The 24,286-nt window shown below is 36.6% G+C and overlaps 1 protein-coding gene across 4 annotated transcripts in view; it reads right to left on the bottom strand.

Moving 5' to 3' along the window:
• EFHB (EF-hand domain family member B) overlaps positions 1–24,286 on the bottom strand; it is a 47,584-nt gene that overhangs the window by 8,916 nt on the left and 14,382 nt on the right. For 3 of the 4 annotated variants that reach the window (XM_038570734.1, XM_038570733.1, XM_038570731.1), the window contains exons 2-9: positions 20,567–20,629; positions 19,975–20,118; positions 19,092–19,272; positions 16,547–16,657; positions 12,867–12,996; positions 8,006–8,089; positions 7,308–7,375; positions 3,662–3,816 (exon numbers count right to left, since the gene is read on the bottom strand). In XM_038570734.1, the coding sequence (XP_038426662.1) occupies positions 3,662–3,816; positions 7,308–7,375; positions 8,006–8,089; positions 12,867–12,996; positions 16,547–16,657; positions 19,092–19,272; positions 19,975–20,118; positions 20,567–20,629 (936 nt within the window). Of the gene's footprint in view, positions 1–3,661; positions 3,817–7,307; positions 7,376–8,005; positions 8,090–12,866; positions 12,997–15,897; positions 15,923–16,546; positions 16,658–19,091; positions 19,273–19,974; positions 20,119–20,566; positions 20,630–24,286 lie in introns of all 4 variants that reach the window. The other variant, XM_038570732.1, reaches the window with a different exon arrangement.

The following is a 24,286-nucleotide window of genomic DNA, read 5'->3' as shown; positions in this document are numbered from 1 at the left end:
ATGATTTTGACACTCAGAACCTCTGGGTTGGGTTTACTAACTTGAAACCCAGTGGTCTTCACTGGGCTGCTGTGGCTTTTAATGACAGTTATGATAAAAAATGCACATAGTCAATCTACTCAGTGGGCAGAACTCAAGGCTAGTTTCATGGCTCTGCCCAATACTCCCCTTGATGAACCTGTTATATTTTTACTGATTCTTGGACTGTTATCAATGGCCTGCCTGTTTGGTTGAAAAGCCACTAGATGATTAAAGACACTTTTCTGTGTCTGAGAACTATGGTAACAAATAGATGTTGATTGAACCATGTGGGTAAGCCACATAGATGCCAATGATAAGGGTCCATTCTTTGCCCATTCTCAGACTGATATCAAGCTTCTGAATGTGCCTGAATCAATCCATATTGCCACCACCGCTGCCTGGACCTACTGTTGTACCAGACATGGGGACACCCCAATCACTACAAGGTAAAGCACCTCTATATTTCTAAGGCAGAGGTTACCACTCCTGACAAAAGTTGGCCAATTTGAGAGGTAAGGGAGGACACATCACAGAGGACACATTGCCTCTATGCTCCTGGCATACTGACTACATGGAACCTTCATCCCCTTTCAAGCTATTGGTGGTGCCTCATACAGTTGAAACATTTTCAAGCTATGGGATTGATATTCTAGTTCAATCAGCCAGCTCCAAGCACAGAATTATGGCCCATGAAATGAATATGAGTCATGTGTTTTGCTTTCTGGACCATTTTCTGCATGGCGATGGTGTGTCTTATAGCAAAAGTGTTATTCAATAATGAGCTGTTAGTCAAGGTATTCAATGAACCTTTCCTACACCAAGCATCCACAGCCATCTGGTAAGACTGAGCTTTGGAATAACCTTCTCAAAAATTGTCTATCTTCCTCACCAGCTTCTAGCTTACACGAGTTTTATAACTGAATGCAGCTATCCCCAAAGAGGAATAATCTCATCTCAGCTAATTCCTGGATAATGATGAGAATAAAAGGAATTGGAATAATATAGACCTATTTTGAAAATTTGGGATGTTGCTGTGACCACTTCTGGACATGATGAGTCTTTTTATTTCACCTCTAGACTTTAAATTTCCTAAGTGGAAAGTCTACACATTATCTGGAATAATGTTTAATGTACAGTGAGTGTTCAATAAATAGAAGAATTAATCCTCTAAGCCAAGAAGATTCATTTATGAATCATGGTTTATTTGTTCTGTTTTGTGTTTTTCATTAAGGTAAATCTGGGCATGCAATAATAGAAGATTCAGATAATCAAAAATTATCCTACAGCTGTACTAGAAGACCCACATCTTATTACCCTCTCAGATAAAAAAGCTCCTCAAGGACAGTGAGCACTGCATTGTGGTATTAAAAGTTAACTATTTAAAAGGTATATCAACATTAAATAATTCTCAGTAATTTCCTCCCTGCTTAATTTAATTTTATCATAAGGAATGTGCCTGGTGGTTCACTAAGATAATCAACAGCTATTAAGATGATCATCTTGCCTATAATTACATTTAAAATGAAGAATTTTTGAAAAGCAGAGCACTCTGTATTGTGGTAGTTTCTCTCTTATTCATATTACTGCTATCTAAATTTACACTGCTATCATCTTTGTAAGATACTTGTATTTGACTAAAGTTTAAAATGTACTTATTTTAGCTTACATATTTTAATTCTGAAGATTCATTTTTAAATTACCTGTAAATAGCAATTGGTCTCTATTAAAAACCAGAGAAACAGTTGAATACTTACATTTTCTTTAAACACAACTTTGTGAGAAATGCAGTGGGTGACTGATTGGTGTTTGTCCCTACATAATTGGTACAAACTTAAATGAGATATTTAACCCACTTTTTATTCATCAGTACAACACAGGCACACAGGCCTCTAATCTAAAAACAAATAAAATGAATGGTTTAAACTGAATAAGCCAATGAGTAATCAAGATTTTTTTAAGATAAAAATCTGAAGCATAACTTTTCTAAAAATTGTGCTCAACATTGGAAGGAAGATACAAATATTATCTTTTCTCTTTGAGATAAAATTATTCTGCTTTTTTTCCTTCTCATATCAAGATTATGATGTACTACATCACCACAGGTTTATTTATGAGCTTTTATGGTTTCAATTAAACTCATTCTAAAATAGTTTGAGGCTGCCTAAAAAAATAAGTACTGTTAAACAGAGCCCAAAGAGTGAGGAAATCAGGGCAGAGAGAAAATAAAGATGAAATAAAATAAGAAGAGGGCAGCCCAGGTGGCTCAGACGTTTAGCACTGCCTTCAGCCCGGGGTGTGATCCTGGGGACCCAGGATTGAGTCCCATGTCTGGCTCCCTGCATGGAGACTGCTTCTCCCTCTGTCTGTGTCTTTGCCTCTCTCTGTGTTTCTCACGAATAAATAAATAAAATCTTAAAATAAATAAATAAAATAAGAAGAAATGTGGAACAAAAGAACACACAAAATGTATGCTGTAAGATCATGTTCACAAACTAGATGCATTTTGTTAAATTGGCTTTGAGCTTCCTGATGGCCAAGTCAAAAAGGTATTCACAATCAGTACAAAATTCATGCTCTTCATGAGGTAAAATCAAACCAGATACATAAATGAAGCACAATCATCTTTAGAAAGACTAGGTTTCTTTATAAAGAGGATGCATGTGACAAAAATAAATAACAGCCTCATGGGCATACCAACAAAATTGTGTGATTTTTCACAAAAGGTTTGTACAATAGAGCATCTTAGTGTAAGCTAAAGGCAGTGCAGCTTGGTGAAAGCAGTCCTGTGATGGCCTAAATCACGTGAAGTAATTATCTAGCCCCAGACTGATCTGACTTTATGAAAGGACACAATTTAGAGTAGCTTGAAAATGGAATAATCTTACACTCTCAAAACTGAAACTCCCCATTGGGAGCCTGCTTCTCCTTCTGCCTATGTCTCTGCATCTCTCTGTATGTCTCTCATGAATAAATAAATTTTTAAAAGCTTAAAAAAGAGAGAGAGAGAGAGAAAAACTGAAACCATACCTTGCTCCCCCGGGTAGAGGCATTCTAAGCTTGACTTGGACCTAGATTGACAGCACTATGTACATACTCAGCTTTAGGTATGATAGGTATGATGGCCTAGACCCAGGAATCTTCCCTGGGGATCTATGATGCCCCTTCCTACCCCACTCCTTCCTTCCAGCACACTACAGTTTAATCTGCCACAGTGGTTCTCAAGTTTTATCAGAATTACCTGCAGAGCTTGTTATAACAACTTGCTAGGCCCCAACCTGGAGTTCACACTTCAGTAGCAGGCCTTAGATTGCACATTTCTAACAGGTTCCCAAGTAACCTTGGTAGTGGTAAAAGGATCACACTTTGGCAAACACTGATCTACTCCAGGGGTCGGCAAACTTCTACTGTCAGGGGCCAAAATGTAAGTATTTTAGATTTTGCAGGTCATTCAGTCTCTTGACACACTATTCTGCATTTGTAGTGCAAAAGTGGCCATAGAAAATACTTAAAAACTATTTACAAAAACAGATGGTGGGCTGGATTTGACCCACGGTCCATCATCTGCTGACCCCTGATCTACAGCAACCCACCAGGATCTATAAGTCCGTGCATAGTCCAAAAACCTCCATCAAATACTGGCCTTATCATAATGCCTGAAGGCTGCCAGCAAAGTGTCAAAGTTTTGGTAGTTAACTTTCTTCAAGTGATGTCGCACTGCTGCAATCAGGGCTCTCTGTCTATCCTTGCCTTGAAGATATTCACTTGGAAGTCTGTTATGGATGAGATCACCAGCTCCTATTAAAGAGTGAAGGAAAGGGGTAAAGTCTTTTATCTGAATTTAAAGTCTGTTAATATTTTTCCTATCCTAAAAAAGAGAGATCTACCAAAGTCTGTGAACAACAACAACAAAAAACCTCATGCCTAACTCTGAAACTATTATGTAGCATGACAGAAAAAGTATTTAAAAAGTACATAAAGTAATTGATAAAAACTTAATATTGCTGTTTTATGTGACTTCTCTGTTCAATAAAAAAGTTCTGACAAAATGAATTTTAGGGGGCAAGTATAAGCCCTACTTGGCTGTCTTTCCTAAGACGATAGTCCTTGCCTCTCTGCTTCTTTGTAGACATTTGTCTACAATACTGAGGATCTGAAAGCTAGGGCAGAGTCTATGTGGGGACCACTTTACATGCCTTGAAGTTGACTAAACCTCTGGGATCCCTTGTAAAAATTGAATTCAAATACCCTACTCTCTCCAAATATGACTTTTCAGTCTGCATATCAAGTTCCCATTTCTCTCAGCCACCTGCACAGGAAACCAAGCCTCATCCACAATTCCACTAATTGAGTCCTAATCCACAACCCCCTCAGTTATCTAGAAGTAATAAACTCTCCAATTTCCCTGCTATATGCCCCCAGACCTGGCCCTTGCTTCCATTTATCCTTCATGACTTAAAGGAACTTCCCCAGACAATGACACAAAGAAAGTACAACATACACACTGCCTATAAGCCCCATTTCTTATAAGCCCCATTTCTTGCCACTCCCTTTTGGAAAACATTCCTTGGATGTTAATGGTGACAGAGATTAGACTAGAGTTGCCCATGTTGCATCACCAGATGTGATGGCTTGGTGGATAAAGAAGAAATCTTTTACCTCAGTTCATTTTCTCCTGGCCTACACCCCTCCCTTCTTGCTTTCTTGGGGCAGGATCATGTTGGCTGTTGGCTATAATAAGCTAGATGGAATAATTTAAATCACTACATTTCTTGTAGTTCACAGCAACTAATATTTATAAGTACTTTGAAAAGGCCCTATTTTAGGCTCTGTCAAGGGTCTCTCTTGATAGGTATTCATTGCACCTCTAAGATTCTTTCTTATTACAAAAACAGGAGCTAAACTGACATATTCTGATGAAAGTCATGTTTTTAAGGGTAGATATGGGTCAGAACCCCACAACAAATGCTGGTTGTAGGAACTGGGCAAGTGCCTGAGGCCAAAGTCATCTGAAATGGAATCAGCTACCATCAGATTATCCTAAAGTGGTCAAAGCAGAAGTAAGGCTCTGTAAGAGGAAATCAAGAGAGTGAGAGTGATTTTTGACAAATGAGTATGGCTTCCTCTCCTCTTCCACATTCCTGCCCCTGATACAAATACTGTGGGTGGGTATTGTGTATAAGAGAGATCCTCCTTCTTCCACAAAATAGCTTTTGTTGAGTTTTTATCTTCAAAGGTCTTCCCTCTCTATTACTATCCAAAAATAACCATTTGAATGATTGGGTTTTTTTTCAACTACAAGTGTTTTCCCACCATAATCCCACTAGGTGTAACTCCTGTTGAGTAAGATGTATGCTGATATCTTCTGGCTTGCCCTGAAAAAATATTTATGAAGCTTATGTGAAATCACTTATAATTACACAAGAGTCATCTCTATAGAGTTGAAATCAGGAGCACAAGTACTGGCCCTGAGAGACCCATGACCTAGCTACCACACCATGGCTGTCAGAAAAATCCAGTAAGTGCTTTAATTGTACTCTCCCTGCACCAACTCTCATGATGCAGCACTGTCCACCAGTCTTGGATTTTCCTTTACCTTACCTATGCTCTGGTACATTCTAGGGGCTGCCCACAGCCCTTTGCACTCTTCCTAGAGGTGTCTTAACATAACCAATAACTCTAGGCCTTCAGGATGAGACATTCTTTGTACTGCTGCCTTTATTTCCATAAGTAAGTATAAAGGAGAAATCCAGGCCCAGTAAAGAAATCAATTTCTTCTTAGAAGCAGAAGCTTTCTGAGAACAAGTGCTATTAGTTGACCCCAATAATGGTCACAAAAGGTGAAAACCTAGAGCTAATCTGTGTCCATCCATAAACTCCAGGAAAAGTTCAAAGAGTCTCCTTTCACAGTTAAACTGAAGATATCAGTTACACTATGCAGCACCAATGCTGGTACAGATACTTACATATTTTTAAAGTTATTAATGTCGGTTTTCTTCCTTTTCATCTTGTAACAATATCTCATTCAATTTGTAGGGATAACTTCGATCAACTATTAGGAAATTTGTCAATGTTGTCAAATTGTCAAAATGATAAACTATGTGTTGGATTCACCAATTCGTGCTATAAATATTTGTGAAAAATGTACTGTTTGCTAGACCCCAAGGATCCAACAGACAGCAAGACAGAGCACCCATCATCATGAAGCCTGCCCTCAAGTAAGCAGAATTTACCATGATTATCTATTTATTTTTCAGGGCAATTGATGGATTCCCTAAATCATCTCTTAATCACTCTAACTGATAGGAAGAGCCTCTGTGATGGATAGGCATACGTTAAACATTTAACAGTTCATCTAAAAACAGAACCAACATATAATCTCCTAATTAATGCAATTAATGTTGTCCTAAAATACTGTTTCATAAGCTCAATAAATATATATTTTATTTGTCAATGAATGGGATTTAGCTAAAACATTTTCAGTAGCAGTTCTTAAACTTTAGTGTACATAAGAGCGTACTGGATCAGAATATCTGGGCACAGGCCCCAGGAACCTGCATATTTAATAAATTCCCTATGTGATTTTAGTGCAGGTAGACTACAGATTATATTTTGAAAACCACTCACAGCCCAATCCTGATAAGCTTTAGCATAGTCTTCCCTTTGGACATCTACTGTATAGGTTGCTTAGAAATAAAGAGAAAATTCTGAAAAGTTTCTTCTGCTACTTTATGGATTAATTGATTGATTGGCTGGTGGAAAGAGAACGGTTCTTAATTATGTAATTAAAGAGTACAGTGGTGCCTCAACTTGAATGTGCTTACAGTTAATGTGGGAATATCGTAAAATGCAGTTTCAGTTTTAGTAGGTCTGGTGTGGAGCATGAGATTTTGCATTGCTAAGAGATTTGCAAGGGACACCAACCCTGCCAGTCTGCAGGCTACATTCTGAGTAACAAGGACCCAGTACAATGCTTGAATTCATTAAAAAAGCTGCCTCAAATTACCTTGGCTTATTTAATACAGGCCATATTTATTTTCTAAATAAAGTTCTGAGCCTTGACTATACTTAAGGTATTCATTCACAAAGGCTTTAAACTGTGCCTATTTCAAAAAAAAAAAAAAGAAAAACCTTTTTTTTCTTTCTTGTGCTACAAATTGTTCATTAATGTTAATGTAACATTGTAAGCCTTTAAAATTAGAAGCTTTGAAGGAAGGAGATGGTGCATTTAACCACATAACTTTGTGAGCATGTTGTTTGTTTTTTAAGGAGAAAGTTTGTATATTTACCATACTCTTCAGCATGGAGACAAGCTCCAAATGTGTGGTCTGGGGGAATATTCATTGTTTCTGCAATGCTATCAAAGAAAACAAATCCTTTAGTTAAAACACTCACCGCATGGCATCTCTGGAATTTAAAATATGCTTGTCATATGTTTTTAGTTGCCTATATTTCTCCTATAACCAAACAGTTCCCCCACCAATCTTCTAATCTTTCACTTGCATAGGCAATGGATAAACTCTTCCCCTGGCTTTCAGTAGCCCAGATTTAAAAAGAAAATTAAGAACCTAACTCAAAGCAGAATATGGAAGTACAGATAGGCAGACAGAGACAGGAAGAGAGTGAAAAAATGTAACATGATAAATTAAGTTTCTAATATCCCAGAAATAAAGCTTTACACAAAATTTCCCCTCCCTTGTCTCTAAACGGCCTCTTCATCTCAGAGGACTCAGCACTTTCCTGGAACCTCAAGCAGTAGGGCAGCTAAGAGAGTTCCCTCATTCACACAAAAGGATGACTTTCTTACTTAATGGATAGAACCTAATAGAAAACAAACGAACAGAAAGAAAGAGAAAGAAAGAAAGAAAGAAAGAAAGAAAGAAAGAAAGAAAGAAAGAAAAGAAAAGAAAACAAACCAACATTTACAAGAGTGCTTTTTAAATTCCATCCAAAGATACTATCAATTCAAAGTTAATTATTAACTTACGGATCTAAAACTCTTCCAAGTTCATGTTGAAACTTTTCTTTGAAATCATCAACTCTCTTGGATACAAACTTAGCTCCTCTTTTCCTATAAAATTAGAAAACTGTCAAGCTTCTCTATTACTTAAGTATCTTGGCTGCCAAATACACATACAATGAGGAATACTACACACAGTATCTTTTTTTTTTTTGAGAGACAGAGCGAATACCAGAAGGGAGGGAAGGAGAAGAGAGAGAGAGAGCAGGTTCCATGCCCAGCATAGAGTCTGACACAGGGCTTGATCTTAAGACCCTGAGATCATGATGTAAGCTGAAATCAAGAGTTGAACACTTAACCAACTGAGTCACCCAGGCACCCCTTGAAATACCAAGTATCATTTGGGCCATTAAAGCATACACACAATTTCAAAAAAGTTATATGCTAAAAAAAAAGCTGTATATATTCATTCTTCTATCATTTATATTCTATTATAAACTATATAAAGATGTGTTTATAATAGAATATAAAATTTTATCTAAAGAATAAAACAAAGAAGATTTAAAACTTTTTCAGTAAACAAAATCAAGGTGTTAACATCATTATCATAAACGTGACTCCTACAATTTCTAAAAGAAAATTACACACCAATAAATAAATAACCAAAGGGTATAAACAAATAATTCACATCTAGTAAGCAAATATATGGAGAAATTCTGATACTCTCCAGTAATAAATTTATAATAAACAACAACAAAGTGACTTTTGGAATATAGTGCATAAGCAAATAGAGACAGAAAGAGAGAATACCTAACATTGGCACAAAGTATGTTAAAACACTTAGTAGATTGCTAGTACAAATTGCTATAATCCTTTTGCAAATAATTTGGTAACATGATTCAAAAAGCATAAAAGTGGTCATTCCCATTTATCTGTGTCTGGGAACCAATCTTAAGAAGATAATAACACAATAATTTTAAATGTAGGATATATATATAACTATCCTACATTTTAAATTATTATATATATAAATGTTTTATATATATATAAATGTTTGTAGCCTCACTGGCTACAAAGGATGGCTACAAAGGAAAAAAAGAAGATAAATGTTTGATCATGGAGCGTGATTAAATTATGTCACATTAACAAGAATACGTTCTGCATGCATTTTAAGTGTTGGCTATTAAGAATACACTGCAATATAAAATTATTTTATGTTAAGTGAAAAAGCAGGATATAAAACAGGATTGCACTCTGATTAAAACTATGCAAACATTTACATAGGAATATACACTAGAAAGAAATACATTAAAAAGATAATAATGGTTGAATTTTGGTGACAGGATTATGGGGGATTTTAGTTTGCCAATTTTCTGGAACATAATTTCATTACTTCTATCACTGTGATTAAATGAACAAGATTTCTTCTGAGAACTGTAAAATTACAACACTACTATTTAATAACTAAAATTAATAAACTATTGTTTTGTTAGGACTAAAAACAATGAGCATTTAATTCTTAAACTCCATTTGCTTTTAAATCTATTTCCTGTGATATAGAAATACTGAGCTGAATAAATTTCTGGAGAAGAGTGACACTCTGTGGAGAAACAAAAGATGAAATATAAAGTAATCCATCTCTTCTGTCTTCATTTGCTTTACATTTGTTCAAAAAGGGGGAAAAGAATAATACAAGTAGAGTCAAAATAAGTCAATGGCAGTATCAGGGCCATAATTTGAACAAATAAAGTTGACATTCTAGAAATAGTTCCAAAGAACATAATTAGGAACATGTCCGGGATGAAGGTGGTAAGGATTATGAATCACAGAGCCTACTCCTTTTACCCTAAAAATGCCTGGATTATGTTTCTGGGAGAACTAGGAAGTATCTATAAGCAGTCATATATGTCGAAATATCCATAACTGCATCACTGCAGGCTCACAGCATTTATTAAACAACTCAAAATAAAGGCCTTCATGTGAATTTTTTCATTCAGACACACACACTCACCTATTATATGAAGATTCTAACTGATTCTTCAGACAAAAGGTCATAAACAAAATATAGATAGAGTTAGCTTTACAGAGTTTCCTTAAAAGTCGAACATAAACCAAGTTCACATTAAAATATAAAATTGAGACACCTTAAAGTATAAACATGCTTAACTCCAAAATTATCATAGAAATCACACTGAAGAATGAAACAATGAGTTCTCTTTTTTTTTTAGATTTTATTTATTTATTTATTTATTTGAGAGACGGGTGTGGGGGCAGAAGGAGAGGGAGAGAAAGAGTCTCAAGCAGGCTTCACACTGAACATGGTGCTCAAACCCATTTCACGGTTTGATCCCATGACCCTGAGATCATGAGCTGATCCTACAACCCAGAGATTATGACCTGAGCTAAAACCAAGAGTTGGACACTGAATTCATTGAACCACTGAGGTGCCCCAGTGAGTTCTTTTTAAAATCCAACAAACGAAAATAATGAAGAATCTCTCCATTGCTTTAGCAATAATTTTTGAAATATAAGAAGTATGATCAAATAAAGCATTGTTCTATAAACAATGTTTCCTTGGGGGTATTAACAAGTTGGACAAAAACAAACCCTGAATATTACCTGCTTTTACAAATTCAGCATATTTTTTAATTGAGATATAATTGGCATATAACATTTTGCTAGTGTTGGGTCTACTCAGTGCATTTTTCTATGACCATCTCACCAAATAATTGATAAATATGTCTTTGTCAACCTAAAGTTTCCCCTCTTAGGATGTTCTTAAGGAACACATTGTTGTTAATGTGTTTATTTTAGATATTTCATAAATTGTATCATATTTCTGAGCTTTCAAAAATGGATAAACCATATTTTGTTATCTCCCTTTATTAACTTCTATATTATATTTAATTATATATATATCTATAATCCTTATATATTTAAATCATTTCTTCATGTTTTCCTTTATATGTGGTTTAATTGCTTTAATATTAATCAGTTATCAAATATTGATATATGGACTCTTCTGTACTCCAAAGGAAACTATCTCATATGAGTTTAGTATAATATTACAAAAACTTATTTGCTGTTTGTATTTTATCATTATATTTTTTAATAATTCAAGTATCAGAAACTCATATAATAAAAAAGTAGAAGAGGAATGGAAATCAATATTTCAGGCCTGTGATCATAGAATCCACAGCCTGTATACCTGATATAGGTTAGGGGCAGCCTCTGAAGCCACAGTGCCTGGGTTTTATTCCTACCCCTAGTACTTCTTAACTGCATAATATTGGGTAAATGATTTAACTTCTGGGTACCTCAGTTTCTTCATCTGTAAAATGGAAAGGATAAAAATTATAGGGCAGCCCGGGTGGCTCAGCGGTTTAGCGTTGCCTTCACCCAGGCCGTGATCCTGCAGACCTGAGATCAAGTCCCATGTCGGGCTCCCTGCATGGAGCCTGCTTCTCCCTCTGCCTGTGTTTCTGCCTCTCTCTCTCTCCCCTCTGTTTCTCATGAATAAATAAAATATTAAAAAAAAAATTATAATGCACCTACCTCATGGAGTTATTGGTAGGAATAATTTAATAATATATAAAGTACTTAGCACTTTGCCTCTGTAACAGGGAGCTTCTATCATAGGGACCATACAGGAGAATGAGCAAGGCAGGTTGGGTATCTGTGGGATTGAAACCTTATGTGCACCCATGGAGACTGAGATGGCCAGTGTCTCCTGTAAAGAGGGCCCTCTGCCCTCTGCAAAACAAATCTACTCCTAGCAATGATGTATACAAGTGCAGACACAATGTATTAGGTGCCTGTGGTTGTTTGCAACAAATTCTCACACACTGGTGACTTTAAACAACAAAAACATTCTCCCACAGTTCTGGAGGCCTGATGTCAGAAGTCAAAGTGTCAGCAAGACTGTATTCTCTCCAAAGGCCCTAGGGGAAAATCTATTCATTGCCTCTTCCAACATTTGGAGGCTATTGGCATTCTTTGGCTTTTCTTGGCTTGAGGCCAAATCACCCCAATCTCCTCTGAGTTCATATCACCTCTTTTCTATGTGTCTTCTCTTCTGTCTCAAATTTCCCTCTGTTTTCCCTTACGACACTTATCATTGGATTTAGGGCCCATGCACATAATCCAAAATGACATCTTCATTTTAAGATTGTTAACTTAATTACACTTACAAAGACCCTTTTCTCACATAAGTTAACATTCATAGGTTCTAGAAATTACAACAAGGACATATCTTTTTAGGGGCCACCATTCAAGCCACTATATCAGTATTTCCAATCTTCTGATTTTTTAAGCATAGTAGGAAATATGAATTTTTATTGCTAATCTCCCAATGCTTAAGTGTTGGCTTATGTATAAAGTATAACACAGAAAATAAAAATTAAGGAGCTTTATTTTAATTTCTAGGCAAGTAGTCATATATAGAATTAAGGCATAAAAAGGTCACAGTTTGCAAAAGTTAAGCCAAATACTCAGGTGCCCAAATAACTCTTTAAAAAACTGAATAATAAATCACAGTTCAGTTATGCATGATAAGATTGTCTTACAGAGATCTGAAAGCCCATAGCTTCAGAAACATGAATAAGACTGGGTGGGTTATGCCCTGACTTTTGGTTTCAGCTCAGGTGGTGATCTCGGGGTCGTGATCTTTGAGTTGTGAAATCTAGCTCCACATCAAGCCCTGTGTGGAGCCCCATGTAGGGTTCTGTGCTCAGCGCAGTCTGCTTGGGTATTTTTCTATTAATTTTATATTTGAACCACATCAATGTATTACACCTCTTCAAAAAATGTATTAAACCAACCACTCTTCTTTAAGTTCACGTGCCATATATCTAATATCTGTTTCAGGACCCAATATAATTAAACTTACATTTGTAGGTCATGGAGCCAATATAAAGTTTTTGCCATGGCTCTTCCATCATTAAAATGTGGTGTTGGGACACCATACAAGTTAAACCTATGGAAACTTGATGGGTTATACTTTCGGTTCTTTGCTTCTCCTGTGAAAAAAAGAGGAAGCAACACAAATAACCTTATCTTGTCAGAAGCACATTATGCTCTCATTGACAATGAAAATGAGAGTGGAACTGAATGGAATTGTAACGGTGCCAGAATTGCACAGATTTGGCTACAGAGGACATTCTCCCATGTGAGCTGGGAGACTGGTGGGAAAAGAGTTCTTGTATTAATATTTAGTAAGTAAGTAGGGAAATGGTGTAGGAGAAAGACAAAATGATGAAAAATGCAGGCTCCATTAATGCTACAGAAATCCGGAAGATTAGGGGAAATACTGCAATGCTTTGGGAACCCAGCTGTCCTTCCCACTGTGCTAAGATTTGAGAGACTGGTATTTTGTACTTGCTCTCACTGAGATTTGGTGAGATCATCAGAACATTGCAACCTTCCCATCTCATTATAATCATTTATCTCATCTTAGAAACTGAAGCCTGAAAACCCAAAGGGAGGTCTTTATATTTAAGATCTAATACTGTACTTTTTTCAAGTTATGATGTGGTGTTAGTTTTCTATTTCTAGATAAGAAAAGTAAGACTAAAACTAGAAATCAACTAAAAGGTTAAGAAATGAGATTCAGCCTTACTAGTAACCCAAACAATGTAAATAAAAACAATACTGTGAAATCATAATTTGTCTCTAAGTAAAAATAAAGATTGGCAAAGCTCACTATTAAGGAGAATATGGAGAAATTGAAATTCTAATATACTGTGGGTGTGAGGGCAAATTGGGGCAGCTATTCAGGTGGATGATTTTTGGCTCTACGAGTAAATATTTGGGACATCTGGGTGGCTCAGCCATTGAGTGCATCTGCTTTTGGCTCAGGGTGTGATCCTGGAGTCCCAGGTTCGAGTCCCACATTGCGTTCCCTGCATGGAACCTGCTTCTCCTTCTGCCTGTGTCTCTCATGAATAAATAAATAAATAAAATATTAATAATAATAGTAAATAATTTGAATGCTCATAAATCTAGGAATGTATCCTTAAAAATATATCACATTCACAAAGATATATAGGCAATATATTTTGTAATATTGAAAAATACAATTTAGATACTGACATGAAAAGACAACTAAGTTATTTCATTAGTGGGGAAAAACGCAAATAGAAAAAAGCATTTACAGTGGGGAACAAAACACACGTATATACTCATATATGAAAACACAGAGGGAAAACATCTATGAAAGTATCATCTGTGAAAGACAGGGAATTATGGGAGATTTTCTTTATATTTTATAAAATAAATATGTATTACTTGAGTAATGACTAAAATTAAGTATATTTAAAAGATGTTATAGATACATATTTACTGTTACTGAATGGTGCCCTTGACATATCATTTTATTTTATTTTTTTTGACATATCACTTTAAATAAAAAACATTTAATGTATATAGCAGTTACCCCTAAAGCATGGAGAATGTTATTCCATTTAACTAAAGATATATGACTTAGTGCATGCAGGTTAGAAAGATGTTCACTATATCAACTATAGTTACCTCTGGCTAATGGGATTTCAACATTATATTTACTTTTCTTCAGTTTTTTGAGATATTTATATATATATATATGTATGTATGTGTATATTTGTTTCAATATTTATTTAAGTAACCTCTACCCCCAATGTAGGGCTCAAACTTACGACTCCAAAGTCAAGAGTCACATGCTCTTCCAACTGAACCAGCCAAGCACCCCCAAAGATTTTATTTTTTTTACCCACATTGGGTGTAGAAACTACTTAAACTTACATCCCTGAGATCAAGGGTTGCATGCTCTACCAACTGAGCCAGTCAGACACTCCTCATTTTACTGAGATATTTAAATTCTCTATAATTATTACATATTTTATAAAAAAATAAAGCTACTTTCATTATGAAAAAGATAAGGACAATATTAAAAAGATTGGATGATTGGATTCAGTGCCTTTTCAAGGGGCCAGTGAGACTTCCATAAAAATCAGCAAGTGAAGGTAATGTCAGTCATTTTTTAGTCCATTAGAGCTCTTCTAAAAGAAAAAAAAAACTACACTCATTTTCCTCCAACTGCTAAATGCAAATAAGATATCTAATTATAGGTTGTCTCTATATATTTATATATATGTTTGAAAACAAAAGGCATTGGATTTTACTGTGCAGTACATGCTAAACTTTTTCAAAAAATGAATAAAATATTTTCACAAGAGAGGGAGAGAGGGAAGGAGGAATAAAGGAAGGAAGGACTGGAGGGAGGAGAGGAAGAAAGGGAGGGAGAGAGCCAGAGAGGTAGGCAGGGTACTGTGAGGGAGTAAGGGGAAGCAGTGGCAGTGTGAATGGGAGGACAGAGAGAATCTCAAGACTGGATGTGTTCAAGTGCAGGGGAACAGAAGAGATCAGCCATGGAAGAAGAGAATGACAGATTCCAGACACTGGAGCAATGACATAGGAAACAGGCCCAGCTATGAGCAGAATTAGGAGGAAGAGCACAGAGAAGAAGTATGGTATGAGAGGATGGAGAGGGAAGATTAAAAGTAAAGAAATAAGAGAAAGCAAGGATGAGAAGGGCCTTCTGCTGCACAGTAAAGGGCAAGTCTTGCCTCTAGCTAATGAGGAGTGATTCCTTGAATCAATCATATACAATTCATTAGCTTTCTCAGGACATGTATGAGAATCTAATTCCCAGTCTTTTATTACATCAAGATTCCACTTAGCATCAACATGTCAACAATTAAGTTGTATTTCACAGCACTGTAAGCATCTAAAACCTTTTAGCTGTGTTCTAGAGTAGTTCTAGTAATATGCTACGTTAGACAAGATCACATAATCATCATCATCATCGTCATCATCATCATCATCATAGTAATTGAGCCCCTTCCATGTACCAAGCACTATGAGAGCATTTTACAGGCACTCACCTAATCCTCACAATATTATTGTCCCCTATAAGAGATTAGAATAGATGATGGTAAGATAAATGAAATATCCAAAGTTTAAAGACAGTAAATGGACAAGCAAGGATTTGAACATATTCTATCTGATTCAGAAAAATTGTTTACTGACCATTACCCAATCTAAGTACTTAGAATATCCTGACATTTGAAAAATAACAGCATTTTTAATAAATTTATTTTTTATTGTTGTTCAATTTGCCAACATATAGAATAACACCCAGTACTCATCCCGTCAAGTGCCAACCTCAGTGCCCGTCACCCAGTCACCCCCACCCCCCGCCCACCTCCCCTTCCACCACCCCTAGTTCGTTTCCCAGAGTTAGGAGTCTTTCATGAATATATATATAACAGCATTTTTTAAGCCTAAAACTAACATGTAACCTTTCTAAGATGTTTTTCCTTTCAATAATACATATATCTGTCATTTTACATACAAAAGGCCTTAGTATATGTGTTCCTAGCTATCAGGGTTTATGACCTTATGAATACTAAGTTACTATTTAATGATCACTTATTATATGCCAAGCATTTAATGCACATAATCTCCTTTATTCCTATTCATAAATCTGAGGGTCTTATATCCCAGGCCTATTTTACATAGGAAGACACTTACCTGCATAATAATCATTGTGAGAAACAATATACAGATCATGTCCTTCTTTTCCTTCTTTAACTACTTCTTCATAGGGTTTTGGTGGATTCACTACATCTCTAGCAGATAATTCTAAAAGAAGAATTAATGAAATCAGTTTTAAGATAATTTTCATCTTTTTATAACATATTTAAATTGACTAGAACAAATGACAAATGAGGTATGCCAATGACATAAACTACATGAGCACTCTGAGAGAACACAAATAAAGATTTAGCAATTTCACCACCTAAGTGGTACTGTCCTGGGGACTCCCACTTGAACTGGCTCACTCCCAAGAATTCTGAAGAATATCAGAGCTCTGTATTGGTTAACTATTTAGGTTGTCCCAAGATGTATTCCAAGCCTGGTTAAATTTCTTATTCTGAGATGCTCAGGACAATTTTTCATTTTAGTTTGCTCCAGACTTCCCAAGATGTTCTAAGCAAATTTGAATCACAAATTAATTTCAGAAAACCTGATGCCCTATGAGGGTGGACTTGGTGACAGCTGTAGACTGAAGCATATACCCTAAGTCTGTTTTGATATGAATATCTATCTTCAAAGTAGCCAAAAGTGCCAGGGAAATCACTGCAATCAAGAAGAAATTCTTCCTACTGATCCCAAACCGAGAGCTAGAAGATGTTTGTTTAATGGCTGCTTTCCCATGATTGGTGGGCCCAGTTTTATATACAGTGAGTTATTTTGTTTTTATTATTTTATGTTGTGATTTTTAAATACAATGCTATTCAATAATTTCCTTCTTCTCTTTCAACCTGATGACATAGATTCAAATATTTTCTTTCTTTTGAACTTCTGCCAAGAATTGGGGTCTGTAAACAAATAGTTATTAAGAATACCAGAAAGAGGGTCAACTCAAAGTAATCCTTAAAGCAGTACTTTTTTTCTAATATATTAACTACTGTGCCTATGAGTAGACAAATACATGTTTTGGAACATTCTATTTTATATTTAAATGAAGTACACTTTGACACTATTTTCATATTAAATAGTCTAATCCTAGATAGCAGTTATGATATAATTACTATACTGCTATAATGCCGTATCTACATAAATATAATTTTAAAATCCTATAAAGTAAAAATATATTTAAATCTGCTCTAAAATACATTTTTCGAGACACCTGGGTGGCTCAGCAGTTGAGCACCTGCTTTTGGCCTAGGGCATGATCCTGGAGACCCAGGATTGAGTCCTACATCGGGCTCCCTTGCATGAAGCCTGCTTCTCTCCCTGCCTATGTCTCTGCCTCTCTCTGTGTGTGTGTCTCTCATGAATAAATAAATGGAATCTTTAAAAATAAATAAAATATATTTTTCAAGTTTCACATAACTAATTATAACTTTAGATCTGATATGACCAAGTTGTAGACTTTGCAGATTTTGCATCCCAAGAGAGAGCCATAACTTATCTCCAGAGTGGGTATTACTACATTAAGGAAAATAATCTAATAGCCCTTTTGGTGAAAAAAAAAAAAAAAATGTTTCCTGATGCAGAGTTTTAATGGGTGCAGAAAAAGAAAGAGAACCAAATTTCTTTGCAAGATAAAGAAAAATGGAATTTGAGGTCTCCTGTGGTAAGACCCCAGTAGAGACAGGGTAAGAGACATGAAAAAATGAAGAGGAGGGATCCCTGGGTGGCGCAGCGGTTTGGCGCCTGCCTTTGGCCCAGGGCACAATCCTGGAGACCCGGGATCGAATCCCACATCGGGCTCCCGGTGCATGGAGCCTGCTTCTCCCTCTGCCTGTGTCTCTGCCTCTCTTTCTCTCTCTCTGTGACTATCATAAATAAATAAAAAATTAAAAAAATAATAAAACAGACAACTTAAAAAAAAAAAAAAAGAAAAAATGAAGAGGAGATAAATGTGAACAGGTGTAAGGAAAAGTGCCCAGCAGCAAGGCAGGAGGCTGGGGCTTCAGAAGAAGCAATGGCTTGTGGCCAATTCCATTATAAGTTGCTGTTTGTTGAAAGATGCACTCCACTCCCTATCAAAATGTGAGTGAAGTTCTGATCTACACAGTCTGTATTTGGTAATATGCAGGTAGATATTGTGGGTCTGCACGGATGGAGTGCAGTACGTTTGGCAAAATGCTTTTGCCAAACTTATTTGTTCTATGGTCTGGTTCATAAAGAGTTAAGAGTTATGAACACATCAGAAGCATTGGTGGTAATAACACATACAAATGCATGTCCACAGGAGAAGGGATTGAAGGCTTTCTATTCAACTTTGACACTCTCTCTCTCTCTCCTGTCTTTATAACATCTCTACTATACTCATTGAATCTGCCATCAAAACTTGAATTTTTACTGTCTTGGTACAGAAACTCTATGGATTCTGGGTCTGAGAGTCATTTTCTTGCTATGATCCCATCTTTCATTCTGAATCATCATTTACACCACCACCAAATGCCATGTCAACAAGATATTTAATCCCATTTTCTAAGAACACATTTCTTTTTCTTTTTAGAAGACATTTCACCACCCAACTCCCCATCATTTTGCTTACTACCTCTGATGACTGCTGTCCCAAATGTCGTATTGAGGACATCCAGACCTTTAGGTAATCCTGGCGTTTGATCATGAGATTTCCCTAGTGGTGCTCGTTGATTACTAAAATATATTGATTCCTTTTTATCTTTAATTTTCTGTTGAAATGTCGTTACAGGCTGTGGGTTTATCAGTACCTTTGCCTAAAGAAATCATATAAAGCACAGATGAAACAACAACAAAATAAAAAAATCTGAAAACTGAAACTGATCTGAAAACTGAAACTGAGAATATGATTGTGGAAAAAACATTTCATTATCCTTGCCTTTGCTCATCTTCAAATGAACTGTCAGCACTGGAGCTATGAAGTTGAAACATGCCTACACCAGAACCTTCACGGAGGCTCTAAGGTTTATAAGAAGAGCTCCATAGTTACTTGACACAGATTCTAGAAAAGTGGGAATGACAAGTACAAGAACCCCGCAATTGCTACAAGCTCTCTCCAGATGTACAGATCAGGTTTTTGGAATCTAGACTGCCCAATCAATACAGGTAACCTTCAGCCTGCTCCCTCAGAATCTATGCAAGCACTCTGCCCTGCCTCCAGGTGATACCACCCAGCCTTCATCCTCTCTGTTCTCTAACAAAGCCTGACAGCATTTCTCTTTACTCTGAGAAAATGGAGTGGAACTTGGCTTTTATTATCTGAGGTGAGACTAAGTAGTTTGTGGCTCAGACCACTAATTTCTCTACTGCTTCTTGGCTGTTGCTGCTTGGATTTTTTTTCACTACTCAAGAATAAAAGTGGGAAGGAAATTGGAACTGACGATTTCATTAATACCTCATTTGTGCATTTTCACCTTAGTAAGTTAACAATGTACAGGGGCAAAAGGAAGAGTTGTTACCGGTATTGAAATTCTAGATCTTATTCCATGTGTCAAATAAGGAGCAATCTGAGGATCATTTGCTCTGCCATAAAATACTCTTTCGGCTCCAGCTGGTGGGTTTCTATAGTTGAAAAATTTTTTTGCCTCAGGTGGAGTAATTAGCTACAGTGAGACAAGAAAATAGAATTATTAAGTACAGTTTTTAAAATATTATCAGGATTAATCTACACCAATCGGTGAGCACCATTACATGAATGCAGTAAGTACATGGGGAACTACAGACCCAAATAATGAAACTCCCTAAAATGTGTTTTATAGAAATAAATGTCATATTTTAAAAGTTATATTTAGAAAACAACCAGGAAGTACCTAAGTTAAAAAGCTTACCATAAAAGCCTATTTTCTATAGAAATAAATGGTATCTCCAATAGTTTTTGTAGAGCTAGAAATTGTAAGCTTGGAGTGTTCACTTCCTTGGACAAAATCAATAGAAGGCCTCAAAATACAGTAAAGAATCAAAATTTACCACAATAAATTTATACAACTTTCTTAAGAAATGTCAAGAGTTGTCTATTTTATGTTCACAAAAATGCATATTGAAAATGCTCACCCTGGGAAGTTTTTCAGTCAAACAGGTTGCAACTCTGTATCCAATAGGAATAACTTTCCCTGCCTAAAGGGGGAAGAAAACAACAACAAATAGTTGGTCATTGTCAGGATAGAGTTGGAGCATTTTGAAGAATGGCATTTATTTCAAAGTTGACGTATGCTTCTAATAGTTACTTTCAACTATTTAATACAATTAGAAAAATAAGTGGGATCCCTTGGTGGCGCAGCGGTTTGGCGCCTGCCTTTGGCCCAGGGCGCGATCCTGGAGACCCGGGATCGAATCCCACATCGGGCTCCCGGTGCATGGAGCCTGCTTCTCCCTCTGCCTATGTCTCTGCCTCTCTCTCTCTCTCTGTGACTAATAAATAAAAAAAGAAAAAAGAAAAATAAGTAAGAAATACAGCAAATCTAAAGTAATCCTGATTTATAATACAAACATTATATGCTAAATATATGCTAAGTATACCTTTTTCACAGTGCTAGCATTGTCAGTAATTGTATCCAGTTATGCTATCTCTGTGACATGCCGAGGGAGTCAACTTTCAGAAATAATGTTTTTTTTTTGTTTTTTTGTTTTTTTGTTTTTGTTTGTTTGTTTTTAATTTATGATAGTCACACACAGAGAGAGAGGCAGAGACACAGGCAGAGGGAGAAGCAGGCTCCATGCACCGGGAGCCTGACGTGGGATTCGATCCCAGGTCTCCAGGATCACGCCCTGGGCCAAAGGGAGGCACTAAACTGCTGCGCCACCCAGGGATCCCAGAAATAATGTTTAATTATCAGTTGTACTACATCATCAGTAACGATGGAAGTATGGCTGCATTCAAGCTAAAGAGAAAGTGTTAAGTACTTCTGAGTGTGTGTGTGTGTGTGTGTGTGTGGTATGTTTACAAATGCGTGTATTTCCACCAACGCCCTAACTTTTCACATATGCAATCTGTCACTCCTTCAGTGAATGGTCCCAATGCACTTGCCTTCTTTCACTTAATTCTAACTTGGGTCTTATCTGTCCTTCCCTTGCCCAAGGCAAAGATTACAATTATTCCCAGTGATACACTTTTTATCTATTCTTCCTCCTTTGTCATTTCAAGGCAGCTGATAACTATTTCTGCAAAACATAAGTTTCCTTAAAAAAAAAAAAAATCTTACACTGTTGGTAAGAATGCAAACTGGTGCAGCTACTGTAGAAAACAGTATGGAGGTTCTTCAGTGAGTTAAAAATAGGACTGCATTATAACCCAGTGATGAGAGATAATTGGATAAAAAGGTAGGCAAGGACAAGGGGACCTCACCCTAAGAGAAAACTTCCCTTTAAAAGGATTTTACAAGGAGCCCTCCGCCCTTTCCCGTGTGATAAACAGAAGACAAAAAACTGATTGGATGACAGCCTCATGAAGGATTAATCAGATTAAAAGAGCCCACCAACACCCCATAAAAACCCCTAGACTTACAAACTCCAGTGCAACCCTCTCAGGTCCTCTCCCTTTTTGGGAACTTTGTACTATCACTCAATAAACTTTGCTTTGCTGCCCACCACTCTTTCTCTGGTCTGCCTCATCATTCTTTGAAACAGAGTAACCAAGAACCAAGAACATCATTCTTTGAAACAGAGTAACCAAGAACAGATTTTCACTGAAGAAGAAAATCCTTCAATATCAGCAGTTGCACTACTAGGTAATTATCCAAAGGATACAAACAAAACATACTGATTCAAAAGGGCACCTGCACCCCAATATTTATAGCAGCAATGTCCACAATAGCCAAACTATGGAAAGAGCCCTGATGTCTGTCCATTGACACATGAATGGATAAAGAAGATATAAACACACGAACACAATGGAATATTACTCAGCCATCAAAAGGAATGAAATCTTGCCATTTGCAATGACTTGGATGGAACTAGAGGGTTTTACACTAAGTGATATGAGACAGAGAAGGACAAATACAGTATGATTCCACTCATGTGAAATTTAAGAAACAAATGAACATAGGGGAAGGGAAGGAAAAATAAGATGAAACTTGAGAGAAGTTAGTAGGGGGGAAGGGATAATTGGGTGAGGGGCATCAAGGAAGGCATTTGATACAATGAGCACTAAGTGTTATACGCAACTGATGAATCATTAAATTCTACCCTTGAAACCAATAATACAGTATATGTTAATGAAATTGATTTTAAATAAAGAATTAAAGGGGCACCTAGGTGATTCAGGTGGTTAAGTGTCTGCCTTCAGCTCAGGTCATGATCCCAGGATCCTGGGATCAAGCCCTGCATTGGGCTCATTGTTCAGCAGGGAATCTGCTTGTCTCACCATGTACCTTGCCACTCCTTGTGTTCTTTCGCTCTCTCTGACAAATAAAAAAATAAAATCTTTTTTTTTTTTAAAGAAATTTTTAAAATCTCTGAGAGACAGCTAAATAAAAAAATAAAAAATTGGGGATCTCTGGGTGGCTCAGGGGATCCCTGGGTGGCTCAGCTGTTTGGCGCCTGCCTTTGTTTGGCCCAGGGCATGATCCTGGGGTTCCAGGATCAAGTCCAGCATCAGGCTTCCCAGAGGGAGCCTGCTTCTCCCTCTGCCTGTGTCTCTGCCTCTCTCTGTGTCTCTCATGAATAAATAAATAAAATCTTTTTAAAAATAAAATGATATATATAAATAATTTTGAATAATATAAAAATGTTCATGACATAATGTGAATTATAATAAAGATGTAAATTTGCATCATACAAATAGACAGAATCCTATCTCTATACAAACATATAGACAAAAAGTTGCCAGTTGTGATTCTATTTGAGAAGGTGAGATTACAAGTGACTTATTTTCTTCTTTGTACTATTCTCAATATTTTATAACTAAGTCTTGCTTTATAAAGCAAAAGAAAGCAATAAAAGGTTACCAAAAAGTCTATAAACAACATCAACTAGAATAAAAACATCAGCAAGAGCACTAGAAACTAAGAATGATAATCAAGTCTATCCAGACCCAAGACAGAATTGAGGAGCAGCTTTAATGGCCACTTTGAGTTCTACTTCCTGAACTCCTCTAAAAGGTAGCCTAGGGTGATCCTAATGACCTCCCTAACCTGAAAAGGAAAACAATGATCTTCCTGAAGACTTTCTGTTGCCTCAGCAGAGTATGATGATCTACCCCAAGAAATGTAAACAAACATTAAGTGTAACCGTAGCCCTCAACAAGCCATAAAACACACTCTCTAGTACTATAAACTCCTAGCAGGGACCCCATCTTGCACCACCAGGGATGGGTAGAACTTAGCAGTATATCCCAAACTTTAGTCCCACGAACACTTATAGTTAATGCATTTTTTTTTTAATTCTGCTGGTGGGGCACCTGGGCGGCTCAGTTGGTTAAGCAACTGCGTTTGACTTGGGTCATGATCCCGGGTCCTGGGACTGAGCCCCACATTAGGCTCCCTGCTGAGCAGGGAGTCTGCCTCTCCCTCTGTCTCTCCCCCAGCCCGTGCTCTCTCTAGGTCTCTCTTCCTGTCTCTCAAATAAAGAATAAAACCTTTAAAAATAATAATAATAAAATAAATTCTGCTGACAAAAACTTGGTAAATGTAGATAGATCTTGAATATACTAATGTACATTTTAAATCTCAAAGGGAAGTGAGTGATTTCCCATTAATCTGATCTTGGAGGTTTTATTTATTTTTGACACTGAACTAATCTTGCATGAAAACCCATATAGGAAACCAGCTCGAGTTT

Source organism: Canis lupus, chromosome 23 (genome assembly GCF_011100685.1).
Source record: "Canis lupus familiaris isolate Mischka breed German Shepherd chromosome 23, alternate assembly UU_Cfam_GSD_1.0, whole genome shotgun sequence".
NCBI lineage: Eukaryota > Metazoa > Chordata > Mammalia > Carnivora > Canidae > Canis > Canis lupus.
Note: the sequence above shows the minus strand (reverse complement) of the source record. Positions and strands in the feature narration are given on the sequence as shown.